We start from the raw sequence: 12715 nt of genomic DNA, 5'->3' as shown, positions 1-12715 counted from the left end.
GGGGCAGCGGCGCGCTGACACCTGGCGGCCGGGGGGGCGGGCCGAAGGCAAGCGTGGGCTGGGATTGGCTGGGATAGCGAGGGGTGGGGAGGGGGGAAAGGAGGGGAGACGGTTGTAGGGCTCTTGCTAGTGCCCGAGCCTGTGCGGCCTGAGGGGCGCGGAGACTCAGGGGGAGGGAGACGGCAGCAGCATGGCGGCGGGGTATGAGCCGCCCAACCCTCCTCTTCCCCGCTGTCGCCGCCGTCGCCGCCGGAGTCGCTGGGACCCTTTAGTCTGCGTGTGTTAGTTGTAAGCCCGCTGCCCGCCCGTCAGCCCTCTGGCCCACCCGCCCTCCTCCCTATCTCTGTCAGTGGCAGCCCGAGGGTCGGGCGGGCCGGATAAAACTCCCTCTCCCACCCCGCCCACAAGCCTCGGGGCCCGGACCATGGAGGACGTGAAGCTGGAGTTCCCCTCGCTCCCGCAGTGCAAAGAAGACGCCGAGGTGAGTTTGTCCAGTGACTGCCACGCACAGGCCTTCCCGTGCGGCTCTTCGGCCGCGGGGCGACCCCAGGCCCCAACCGTCGAAGTCCCCAAGCTCCACCGGAGCCGTTGCCTCCTGAGAACGTCCTGGGACCTTGGGGAGAAGCGTCACTCACCGAATTCCTTTGACCCTCCTGAGACCCCGGCGGAGGGGCTGCTGGGTCTATTCTGCTTAATTAAATGGGAAGGGCAAAATTAGTCCTTTCTCCCCCAGGCTCAGCGTTGAGGACTGACTTTGAGTAAGGTTCCCCTTTTTATTGCCAAGGCAGTACGAGGGTAATGTTTTAAATTTCAGTTTGAGGGATATATTTGGTGTCATTCGCATGTGGGACACATGGTCCCACATGTGAGATAGATCTGGGGCCTGAGCTTTCGGAGTGCGCCTTCAAAAAGTTTTCCAAAGTAGTTGTTTTGTTTTGTTTTTTGGTATTTTTTGGGGAAAGCCGTGACCCGCAGAATAAAATGTCACAAAGCTAGCTCATTTCAATCTAAAAACTTCAATCCTGAAACTTACCCTTTGGAGGGGAGTTGTTACTGAGAATGAAATTGTTTTTAAACTGTCCTCCTGATTTCTGATTTGGGCTTCTTTTTACTCCACCTTATATATTCTTTGACCAGCGTTTGTATTGAGTTTTTTCCCCATCTATTGCTAGTTTAAAATACTTTGTGATGTTGCAGACTTCTAAATTAGAATTTTCTGAAGACTAAATTAGTAAAAAAGACAAGGATACTCAGTTATGCCCTAGTAGGATCAAGATAGAAATTAAAATTTCTAGGTCTAAATATCTTAAAAATAATTGGAAAGTAAAACTTTTTAAGAAACCATTCAGTTTATACCAAATATTCATTTTTTTTGAGTATCTTCATTTGGGGTTCACATTTGGAGGGATCCTTTGCTTGTGGTAGTAGTCTTTCAGAAATTCATATTTTAAGAGTAGACTCTTAAATAGGAAAAAAAAAGTTGAATTTAGGTTAGTCAAAAATGAATTTACACTTTTTTATTTGTTTAATATGGAATAATGTGAATGAGGAATATGCTTTTTGTCCTTAAAAATGATTCAGTGATTTCATCCTGAAAGCAACCTTAGAAATAATGTAGAACATTCTCTCTTTTCAGGTGAAGAGAGTGTAGTTTACTGAGAATAAGTGATATGCCAAGGTAACAGTAGCATAAGACACAGTTGAGAACCTTGGTCTCTTGGTTCCTAATTCATTGTTTTTAATACACCTCAATTTTTCCCTGCTCTAATCTTAAAAATTCTAATTTAAAATGTTTGCAGACTTGGGGCACCTGGGTGGCTCAGTCGGTTAGGCATCCAACTTCCGCTCGGGTCATGATCTCATGGTCCGTGAGTTCGAGCCCCGCGTCGGGCTCTCTGCTGACAGCTCAGAGCCTGGAGCCTGTTTCAGATTCTGTGTCTCCCTCTCTCTGACCCTCCCCCGTTCATGCTGTCTCTCCCTGTCTCAAAAATAAATAAACATTAAAAAAAAAAAATTAAAAAAAAAATAAAATGTTTGCAGACTTGAACTTAATCTTTTATTGTGTATATAATATGCCTTATCCCTGTAAAAATGATAAAGTCTTACTGGGAATATAGCTTTCTTTCCTGTGTAAGGACAGAAGTAATGCTTAAAGCCCAGTAGATAATGATGCAAATGTTATTTACTGAAAGCCAGTTCATTCCTTTTTACATAGCATTGGATGTTTGTTTCCTTTTGGTTGCAAGTGACAAAAACCAGCTCAGACTAGCTGAAGCAAAAAGAAATGTAGTTAAATCCAGAAAGGTGGGGATGCAGCTGGTCTCAGGGACTTCCTAGACAGTATTATGATGCATCAGAACTGCCTCGGCCCCTTATCAGTGCTTGTCTCTACTTTCAGCATTTCTGCCTTTACTCTGGCTTCTCCGCAGATACGGACTTTGACTGTCAGCTGTTCAAGGTCATACCCTTACCGAGCTTACACGTTGAAGAACAACAATATGTCTAAGTTTCAGTATTTGAAGTCTAGAGGATTGGCCTAACCTAGGTCATGTGCCCATCCTTTGGATTAGTCCCTATAGCCAGAATGGAGAAACTATAATGAGGAGCGCAGTATATGACCTAGAATTTACCCACTTGTGGCCAGGGGAGTGAAGTTTGTCATTGGTAGCCCTCCCACCAAAATCATAGGGGCATTTCCACAGGAGATGGAAGGTGCTTTCTGGGCAGACAGAACTAGAAATAACCATTAAATAGGGCATATAGTTACTCATGATAAACTAATAAAGCAGTGTTAATTTTGTAATTTGTCATGAAATATGTAAAGTATCAAATGGTCTTATGTAATTATGATGACCAGCCAATAAGAGTGTTCTTCCACCTAGGAAGCATTTCATTGAAACCTAAATTACAGACCAAATGTTGCTTTAGTAAACATGGAATTCAAGTAGAGAGATTTTTATGCATGCACTTAATGATTGATGTGATCAAGCCATGACAGCTTGATGATCCTATCATCTCTGTAAGAATATTACTTCCTTGTTTCTTGAAACACTGGTCAAGGCATTCTTTTAGGACAATTCTAGCAAAAATTTAGCTGTGTTCAGATTGATTTGGAAACAGATTGTCACTCCTTTGTTTACAACTTGGCTGTGATTTCCCATTGTTTTGAGGATGAAGTTCAAACCCTTAACTTAAAAAAAATTTTTTTTTAATGTTTATTTATTTTAGAGAGAGCACCAGAAGGGAAGGGGCAGAGAAAGAGGGGGGGGCAGAAGATCCAAAGTGGGCTCCACGCTGACAGTAGAGAGCCCAATGTGGGGCTTGAACTCAGGAACTGTGAGATCATGACCTGAGCTGAAGTCGGAGGCTTAACTGACTGAGCCACCCAGGTGCCCAACCCTTAATTAACATCTGCAAGGTTGTGTATGATCTGGCATCTGCCCTTTTTTTTTTTTTTTTTTGAGTTTGTTTATTTATTTTGAGAGAGAGCACCAGTGAGGGAAGGGCAGAGAGCAGTGAGGGAGAGAGAAAGAATCCCAAGCAGGCTCCAGAGAGCGAGGGAGAAAAAGAATTCAAGCAGGCTCTGTGCTATCAGTGCAGAGCCCTATGTGGGGCTCAATCTCAAGAACTGTGAGAACACAACCTGAGCTGGGAGCTTAACCTGCTGAGCCATCCAAGTGCCCCCTGCCTACCTTTCTAACCTTATAATGAGCTACTCTTCCTCTTGTTCCCTTCTCTGTTTGCCCTAGCCATGTTCATCTTCTCTCAGTTCTTGGGATGTTTTAGGCCCCACCCCCACTCCAGGACCTTTACATTTGCTATTATCCCCTGCTCTGGCTGCCAACACTATACTTGCCCTCACCTAATTAACTATTTGCTCTTCGATTAGATCTCAATTTAGGTAACATTTTTTCAGAAAGGCGTTCCCTGATTTTGCCAACTCCTCCTGTTCACAGCCCCCCCCCCCCAGTAGTTTAATCCTGCAGGTACACAATTCTCTGTAGCACTTGGTATTTTTATACCTTCCTTGTAACAGATATCATACTGATGGTTTTCCTTAATGTCTATTCTCCATATAGACTGAAAGTTTCCTAAGGGAGTATATTCACCAAAATGTTCTTGCCTTAGTCCCCACTGTTTCTTGCACTTATCACAATGTCTGGTATATACCATAAGCTTAACAAATGTTGAATTAATATAAGAATCTTGGTTGGTTTTGATAGTAGAGTCTTGTGACAAGATTACAGTAGTTTTTTTTTTTTTTAGATGTGAAGAAGAGAGCAGCTTACACTACCAATTTTTAAATTAAAAAAATTTTTTTTTACATTTATTTATTTTTGAGAGATAGAGCACAAGTGGAGGAGGGGCAGAGAGAGAAGGAGACACAGAATTGGAAGCAGGCTCCAGGCTCTGAGCTGTCAGCACAGAGCCCGACGTGGGGCTCGAACCCACAAACCATGAGATCGTGACCTGAGCCAAAGTCGGACGCTCAACCGACTGAGCCACCCAGGCACCCCACACTACCAATTTTTAAATAAATTAGTTGCATAGTTAGGGCTGTTGGTTTTATAATTCAATAATTGTTTTCTTTTCAGACAGAAAGTGTTATTTATTTCAGTTGCAATTTGGCAACTTAAATGTTACTCTTTCTGTTTTCTCTTTTGACTCCCATAGTACAGAATAAAAAATAGGAATTCCTTAATATTTCTGACTGAAGATCCCTTTAAATTTAGAATGTTGCTGTTTAAACCTGACTATAGAGTAGAATTACTCAAGGGGCTTTTAAAAAATAACCATTCCTGGGCCCTATCATCACCTTCTCTGATTTAACTGATCTGAGATGGAACCAGATAATTCTAATGGCAGCTAGGTTTATGAGTAACTGACTTAAAATCATCTTACTTGAATGCCCTTCTACCTCTCTATATCCCTTCAATATTTATTTATTTGTTTATTTATTTATGAGTGCACCTGCATTTATAATCTATTTTGGTATTTTTTTTTAATGTTTTTATTTATTTTTGAGACAGAGAGAGACCGAGCATGAGCAGGGGAGGGGCAGAGAGAGAAGGAGACACAGAATCTGAAGCAGGCTCCAGGCTCTGAGCTGTCAGCACAGAGCCTGACGCGGGGCTCAAACTCACAGACTGTGAGATCGTGACCTGAGCTGAAGTTGGACGCTTAACCGACTGAGCCACCCAGGCACCCCAATCTATTTTGGTATTTTTAAAGATTTTTTTAAATGTTTATTTTAGAGAGAAAGAGAGACAGAGTGTGAGTGGGGGAGGGGCAGAGAGAGAGGGAGACACAGAATCCAAAGCAGATTCCAGGCTCTGAGTTGTTAGTACAGAGCCCGACGCAGGGCTCGAACCCACAAACCGTGAGATCGTGACCTGAGCCAAAGTTGGACGCTTAACCGACTGAGCCACCCAGGTGCCCTTGTTTGGTATTTCTAAATGTTCTAGGTTTTAGCCAGCCTGATACATGTGCTGATAAGAATTAAGTTTTTATTTTATCTAATGGTTACAGTCTGTATCTTTTGCTGAGTTTATTTACTTACTTATTGATCTTTGAACATTTTTATAACATTTCCTATTCCCAAAGTTCAATTTCTATCCCATCAATGCAATTGTATAGCTCATGTAACTGCATTTGTATGAGAAGGAAGGAGAGAACCTGAAAGGTGTTTTAATATGCCGTACCTTCTAGGTCATATTGATGATTGAAGGATTTTCATTTGTGAATTAATTTTCACCAGAAGCATGATATATATCACAATTAGGGGTATTTTGGTTTAGCTGGGTTGCTTTGGTTTGAAAAATATAGTTGGACTGCTTGACTAATCATCTGTGTTTGGGAAACCAATTCTACTAATTAACTATAGTAGTAATTCATAATAGATCATTGGGAATTTGCCCTATTACTACTGCCATATCTAAAAGATGGATTTTAGCAGCAGTGTGGGCAGGCTGAGATTAAGATTGAGTGTAATATAGGTTTGGTTGTAATATAAGATATGGTTGTTAGAAACATGTTCAGACAGATGGATGTCTGGTAGAACAAGACAGTGAGCATGAATGACTTAAAATCTTGGTCTAGTCTGCTAGAGGCATAGGCAGAATTGGTAGACAAGGCAGGATTAAGATTTGTTTTGCAGAGTAATAATCAGGACTAGGTAAACAAAGACGATAGGCGCTTGAGATCAAAATCTAATGCTAACACTAGGAATAGTTAATGACATTTTCTGTGAGAGAAAGCCTTTTAGATTTCAAAGGATCCATACCTATTACAGCAAGTCTGATGGTCACAAAAGTAGGCTATGTGCTTATTTGTTAGGCGTATAGGAATAATTTTTCATTCTCTCCTGCTATACAACTTGTTTTTTACTCCTGTAATGTCTTCCTTATATAAATATAGCATACGTGTTCCATTGTATACAACCTTTTGGAAGTTCAAAATTTCTTTGAAGCCTCCTGATTCACTTAAAACTTCAGGTAAATTTTGCACTCTGTCCCATATGGTCATGTTTGTTTTAGTATAAAAATATTTTAAAGTAATGGCCAGTGAAGACACTTTTTCTCCAAAAAAAAAAAATTTCTTGGTAAAATTGATATGTTCTAGAAGGAAGCACATTTATCCTGTGTCTTTGAGTGCCTTCTGACATATTTATTGCCAGATATTCCCTGGAATATGTTCTCCTGTTTTTCTTTTTTCATGCATAATTTTTAGAGATTTCATTTGAGGTAAACTCAAAAGTACACATTTCTTTAATCACTTTTCTTCTTTCTGGCAGCTCTGACAGGTTTCTTCAGGAAGATAAGGCTGTCAGACTAATCAAGAATCTTTTTTCTTTTTTTTAAGAAAGGGGAAAAAAGAAAGATCCATAGAATCTAGTGCCATATATCTCCAAAATGCCTGTCATGTACTTATTCTGTGGCAGGCACTATGCTCAGTGTTAGGGGTACCATGATGAAAATGACAGTGTTTGGCCTAAGTTCTTTAAAAACTTTTAAATATAAAAGGTTATAACGTATTGGTAAGTTAAAGAAGCACATGAACATTCATGTGTTCAATGTACAAATTGATTACATTTCCCCCTCTCTTGGCTTGGAAATTATATACTTTATTTCTGTTAATCCCTATTTTAATAATATAATCATTTTATGTAGTCAATATTTGTTTGATTACTGTTTGCTATATAGTTCCTTCTTACATTGAGAGGCTGTTGGGTGTCAGTTTTTCTGGAGTCAGACTGCTTTAACTCAGTTACTTAGGCTCTGTACCTAAAGTAGAAATGAAAGATAGAGAAAACAATACCATTTCAAAAATATGTTTTGGAAATTCCTTTAATAGGAGTCTACTGGTAGTAAACTCTCTGTTTTTGTTTGAATGGAATCAATCTTATATCTCACTCTTGTTCTTGAAAGATGATTTTCTGAGCATATATTCTAGGTTCGCCATTATTTATTTCACTACTTTGAATGCATTATTCTTCAGTCTTATTCTTGCAGTTGAGAAGTCAAGGACAGTCTAATTGTCTTTCTTTTGTATTTAATATCTTGGTTTTGTTGCATGCTCTCTTTTCTTAAGTAGGAGTAAAAATTTATACTGAGTGTAATGCACAAATATTAAGTCCACAATTCAGTAATTTTTATTAAATATATACACCAGTGTAATCCTACTCTTATCAAGATATATACCAGTTCTATTAGTGTAGAAAGTTATTTCATGTTCATTTCCAGGCAATCCCTACCCTGCTCCACAATAGGCATTGAATAATATGATTTCTGTAACCATAATTTAGTTTTATCTGTTCTTGAACTTTAAATAGAATCATGTAAAGTGGACTTTTTTGTTTATGGCTTTTTTAATTTAACATAATATGTGTGAAATTCACCTATGTTGTACTTATGGGTAGTAGTAGATTTTTTATTGCTGAATATTATTTCATTGTATGAATATACAGTAGACATTTGGGTTTTTTGGAGTTGATGAATAAAGGTGCTTTAAATAGTCTTGTGTAAGTCTTTTTGTGGACATACGTTTTTATTTCTCTGTTAAATCCTAGGAGTGGAATTGCTAGATTATATAGGGTAGCTGTATGTTTATCATTTCATTTTACACTCCAGTTAGCAATGTTGAGACTCCTAGTTGCTCCACATCATCACTAACATTTGGTGTTGTGTTTTTAACTTTAGCCATTAGTGGTTGTGTAGTGGTATCTTGTGTTTTTAATTTGAATTTCCCTAATGACCAGTGATGTTGAGCACCTTTGCATGTGCTGTTGGCCATTTATATACCTTCCATGGTGGGATGTCTGTTAGTTCTTTTCCCATTTAAAAAATTGGGTTGTCACTTTATTGTTGATGCATATTTATGTATTTTGGATATACGTCTTTTGTTGGGTATATAAATTACAAATATTTTCTTTCAGTTTGTGGCTTGCTTTTTTGATCTGTTAGCAGTGTATTTCATTGAGCAGAAGTTTTTAATTTTCATGAAAGCGAATTTATCAAAATTTTTTTCCTTTATGCTTAGTACCTTTTGTGCCCTCTTTAAGACATCTTTGCTTTTCCCAAGGTTGCAAAGATATTGTTTTCTCCTAGAAGTTTTATCATTTTTGCATTTATATATATTTATACACATACACCTTTTTTCCCCCTATTTATTCAACAAATATGTATTGAGTGCCTACTGTGTGCCAGGCACTGTCATCAAATGTTGGGAATACATACAACAGTGAAGACAAGATGTTTGTATGTGAGGAGGGTTTAGAGTGGGGGGTGATGAGGGGTCAAGATCAAGATTTATTTTCTAGATATTTGTCTAATTGTTCCCACACCATTTGTTGAAAGATGTTTTTTTTCTACATTGAAATGCCTTGTTATCTTTCAGGAAAATTGAGTGCATATATGAAGGTCTTTTGGACTCTGTTCTTTTCCATTTCTCTCTTTGCTTTTAGTGTGGAAAAAGAATTTCTTCTCTTTATGTGTGGTGTGCTCTATTTAACTTTGTATTTCTTTCCTTTATCTTGCTTGGGAATTGTTGAGCTACTTATTTCTGGGGTGTGGTGTCTTTAACCAGTTTTGGAAAATTCTTATTAATATCTTGTGTAATATTATCTCTCCTTTATTTTCTCTCCCTTCTGGAACTTAGATTTTATGGAAGTTAGACTTCTTAATTCAATCTTAATAAGTCTATTAACTGATCATATTTTCCAACACTGAATTTAGATCATTTTTTCAATTCTATTTTCCAGTACACAAGTTCTCTCTTTGTCTACTGTTTAGTCTATCCACTGATTTTATTTATTTATTTATTTATTTATTTATTTATTTATTTATTTAATGTTTTATTTTTATTTTTGAGGGAGAGAGGGACAGAGCACGAGTGGGGGAGTGGCAGAGAGGAGACAGAATCCAAAGTAGGCTCCAGGCTCTGAGCTGTTAGCACAGAGCCCCACGTGGGGCTCAAATCCATAAACCCTGAGCTATGACCTGAGCCGAAGTCTGCCGCTTAAACCAGTATTTTCCTCCTCTTAAAATTTGATTCTTAATTGTGAGCTCATTGGAATTCATCTCTGTGAATTATTTCTGATCTAGGTTTAGGGTATTCTTCTCCAGAGAGAAAATGCATTTGTTTTTTCCAAGAACCCATGGACATGATCTACCCAGGACCACTTGACATTCAATTTTCACTTGACCTAACAAAAATAATTGAATTCTAATGCCAAAGTTGAGCAAAGGCCAGGTTGTGGCCACCACTACTACCACATTCTACTCAGAGCCAAAGCTCAGAAAGGCAAAGGTACTCATTTACTGGGGATGAGGTGAGTCATCCCCCACCCTCCCTGCCAACCTCCCCAGTTTATCATTCACTGAGAGTGTTGCCTTTTGAGTGTTTCTCATTTACTGAGAGTGTTTATCCACTGAGAGTGTTGCTTTTTGGTGTTGATCTGACTTCCCTCTTGATCAGGTCCTAGGCTTTGTCTTATGTCTCACATGTACAGTGTCATTTAAATTAAGGCCATGGTGAGGATGTGGAACAGAACTCCCATATGTTGCTGGTGAGAGTGTAAATTGGTTTTGGAAAACTTTTGATAGTGTCTAGTAAACCCAAAAGTAGGCCTACTCTGTGACCTAGTAATTCCATTGCTACTTTTTTTTTTTAAAGATTTTATTTTTTAAAGTAATCTATACACCCAATGTGGAGCTTGAACTCACAACCCCAAGATCAAGAGTCGCATGCTCTTCTGACTGAGCCAGCCAGGTGCTCCTCCATTGTTACTTTTATATCTAAGAGAAAGAAATGCATGTGTGTATCAAGGGGAACATAAAATAATTTTCATAGCACCTTTATTCTTATTTGCCCAAACCCTGAAGCTACTTAAATCTCCACCAACAGGATAATGAGTAAATTGTGGAATATTCATACAATAGTATACTGCACAGCAATAAAAAGGACCAAACTACTAGCATGCAACATGGATAAATCTCACAGGCATTAGGCTGAGTGAAAGAAGCCAGACATAAAATAGTACTGTTGTGATTCCATTTATATTTGGTTCAAGAATAGCTAAAACGAATCTATATTGATAGAAGTCAGTGGTCACCTCTGAAAGAGAGGGTTTTGACTGAGAAGAGAAAGGAGGGAACTTCCTGGGATGACAGAAATCTTGATCTGGATGGTGATTACATGGATATATTGCTTGTAAAAATTCATTGAGCTCTACGTTCATGTTTGGGCATTTTAACACTTCATTCTGTGTTCTTTTATACTCCCATTTTAAAAGAACGAAGATAATAAGGCCATGAAAGATCAGTAGATCCTCTCAGGATATGGCTTCTCAGGTTTATAGTCTATTTCTGCTACATTGCCAAGATCCATTTTCAACATGTAAAACAAAAAATACTTAGTTTCTCTTCTTTATTAAAAAAAAAAAAAAATGCTGGTTGTCATTGCAGGAGTACTATTCTGTCTTTTCTGTAGCCAGACTCAAGAAGTTTGCTGCTTGGGGTACATTAAATTGAACACAACCCAAGGAAGTGTTGAAAGCAAAGAGTTTTTATTACTTGTCACAGGTGAGGAGACAGGGAAATGGCTCTCAAAGCACTGTCTCCCCTTGGGGTTCATGCATGAAACTTTTGTTCAGTGTGCTAGGAAACAGAGCCAGGATGCTTGATACATTAAGGAACTTACATATATTTTGTTACCTAGGCTCTTGGGTTCAACTTTGCATGCTTAAGTATGTCAACATACTAGTGCATACATTGTATTTTCAAAAAATGGTTGGAGAACCTTGCCCGTAGGAGATCTTAGTCTTATAATGAGCTAAAGGTAACTTTAAGGGCAACTCGGGGCACTTCTACATAGGTGAAAAGCTCCAAACTGGGTCAAACTGGCTCATGCAAGGAGGTAACTCTGGTGGAACACCTAGCCATAGCTGCTTGTTCTGCAAAACACCACATTCTTTCCTGCTTTCCTTGCTTTTCCCTCTTCCCCCTCCTCCCATCTGCTGATAGCTTGCCACCCTTCTGATAGGGGTATTCCCCATTGCATCCTAGCTAAGATGGAATTCCATTACAGGTATATAATATTTATACCTTATGTGTTAAAAATACTTTTCTAATTTAGAAGATCTAGGCGAAGGGTAAGGGGAATTCCTTGCACTATTTTTAACTTTTCTGTAGTTCTAAAATTATTTAAAAATGAAAAAGGTTTTATCTGTTTAAATGAATGTTTAAATGAAGTATATTTGACATAGCATTATATTAGTTTCAGGTGTATTACATTGTGATTGGACATTTCTGTATTTTTAAGTAATCTCTACACTCAGTGTGGGGCTTAAATTTACAGCCCCCTGATCAAGAGTCTCATATGCTACCAACTGAGCCAGCAAGGGACCCCTGGACAGTTCTGTACATTACGCAGTGCTCACATTGATACATGTAGTTAACTTCTGTCACCATACAAAGTTATTCCAAATTATTGACTATCTTCCCTATGCTGTACTTTTCAACTCCATAACTTATTTTATAACTGGAAGCTTATACCCTTTGATCCCTTTCATCTGAAAATAAAAGTGTTTTTTTGTTTTTTTTTTTTTAAAGCTTTTCCAGTTTTAACTTTAGGAAGCTCATTTCTATTTATAATTTTGAGTTTTAAGCAGTCAGGTTAGAAACTTGGAATGCAGTCCATTTACAAATGAGGATTTGATTCTTTATCATATCAGTTCACTGGAATTGCTTTTTTCTTGTCCCAACTTTTAAAATGTTTTCTGTCTTTTGCCATTGGCATTTTGCATTATTTTCCAACTTGTTTATATTGATCTGCATTCCAAAAAACAGGATGAATTCTTTACTTCCATGAAATGTATATTTAAAAGGAATTGAACTGAAAGAATCTTAAGATGAAGTAATGTATGAGAAAGCCTGTTTGATAAGCATCTAGAGGTTTAGATCAGGGATGGCAAATACCTATTACTTAACACTCTTTGAGTCCATTGCAGATACTGCTCATTGATCAGAGTACTCTTCTTCCAGAGTCTTTGCTCACAGTGTTTTAGCTATCTACTGTTAGTTGATTAGAGTTAACTGAATGACAAAAAGCTATTTGACATTTCTGACTTGGTGGATCAGTTTTTGGGAGAAATTTCTGGAATATCCGTTCTTTTAGTTAATGAGCTATTCTATCCGTTGTATGAAGTAACATAATC

At 38.4% G+C, this 12715-nt stretch overlaps 1 protein-coding gene across 2 annotated transcripts in view; it reads left to right on the top strand.

Moving 5' to 3' along the window:
* The first annotated feature begins 89 nt into the window (after nucleotides 1–89).
* Nucleotides 90–12715, top strand: part of STYX (serine/threonine/tyrosine interacting protein) — a 37654-nt gene continuing 25028 nt past the window's right edge. Inside the window, exon 1 of one of the 2 annotated variants that reach the window (XM_086709743.1) lies at nucleotides 90–481. In XM_086709743.1, coding sequence (XP_086565869.1) covers nucleotides 425–481 — 57 coding nt within the window. In that variant the 5' untranslated portion in view covers nucleotides 90–424. The remainder of the gene's footprint in view (nucleotides 482–12715) is intronic. The other variant, XM_025919604.2, reaches the window with a different exon arrangement.

The sequence above is a fragment of the Puma concolor genome, chromosome B3, assembly GCF_028749965.1.
Source record: "Puma concolor isolate L17-30 chromosome B3, mPumCon1.1.hap2, whole genome shotgun sequence".
Taxonomy (NCBI): Eukaryota; Metazoa; Chordata; class Mammalia; order Carnivora; family Felidae; genus Puma; species Puma concolor.
The sequence above is the reverse complement of the archived record's forward strand: the minus strand, read 5'-3'. Positions and strand labels throughout refer to the sequence as shown.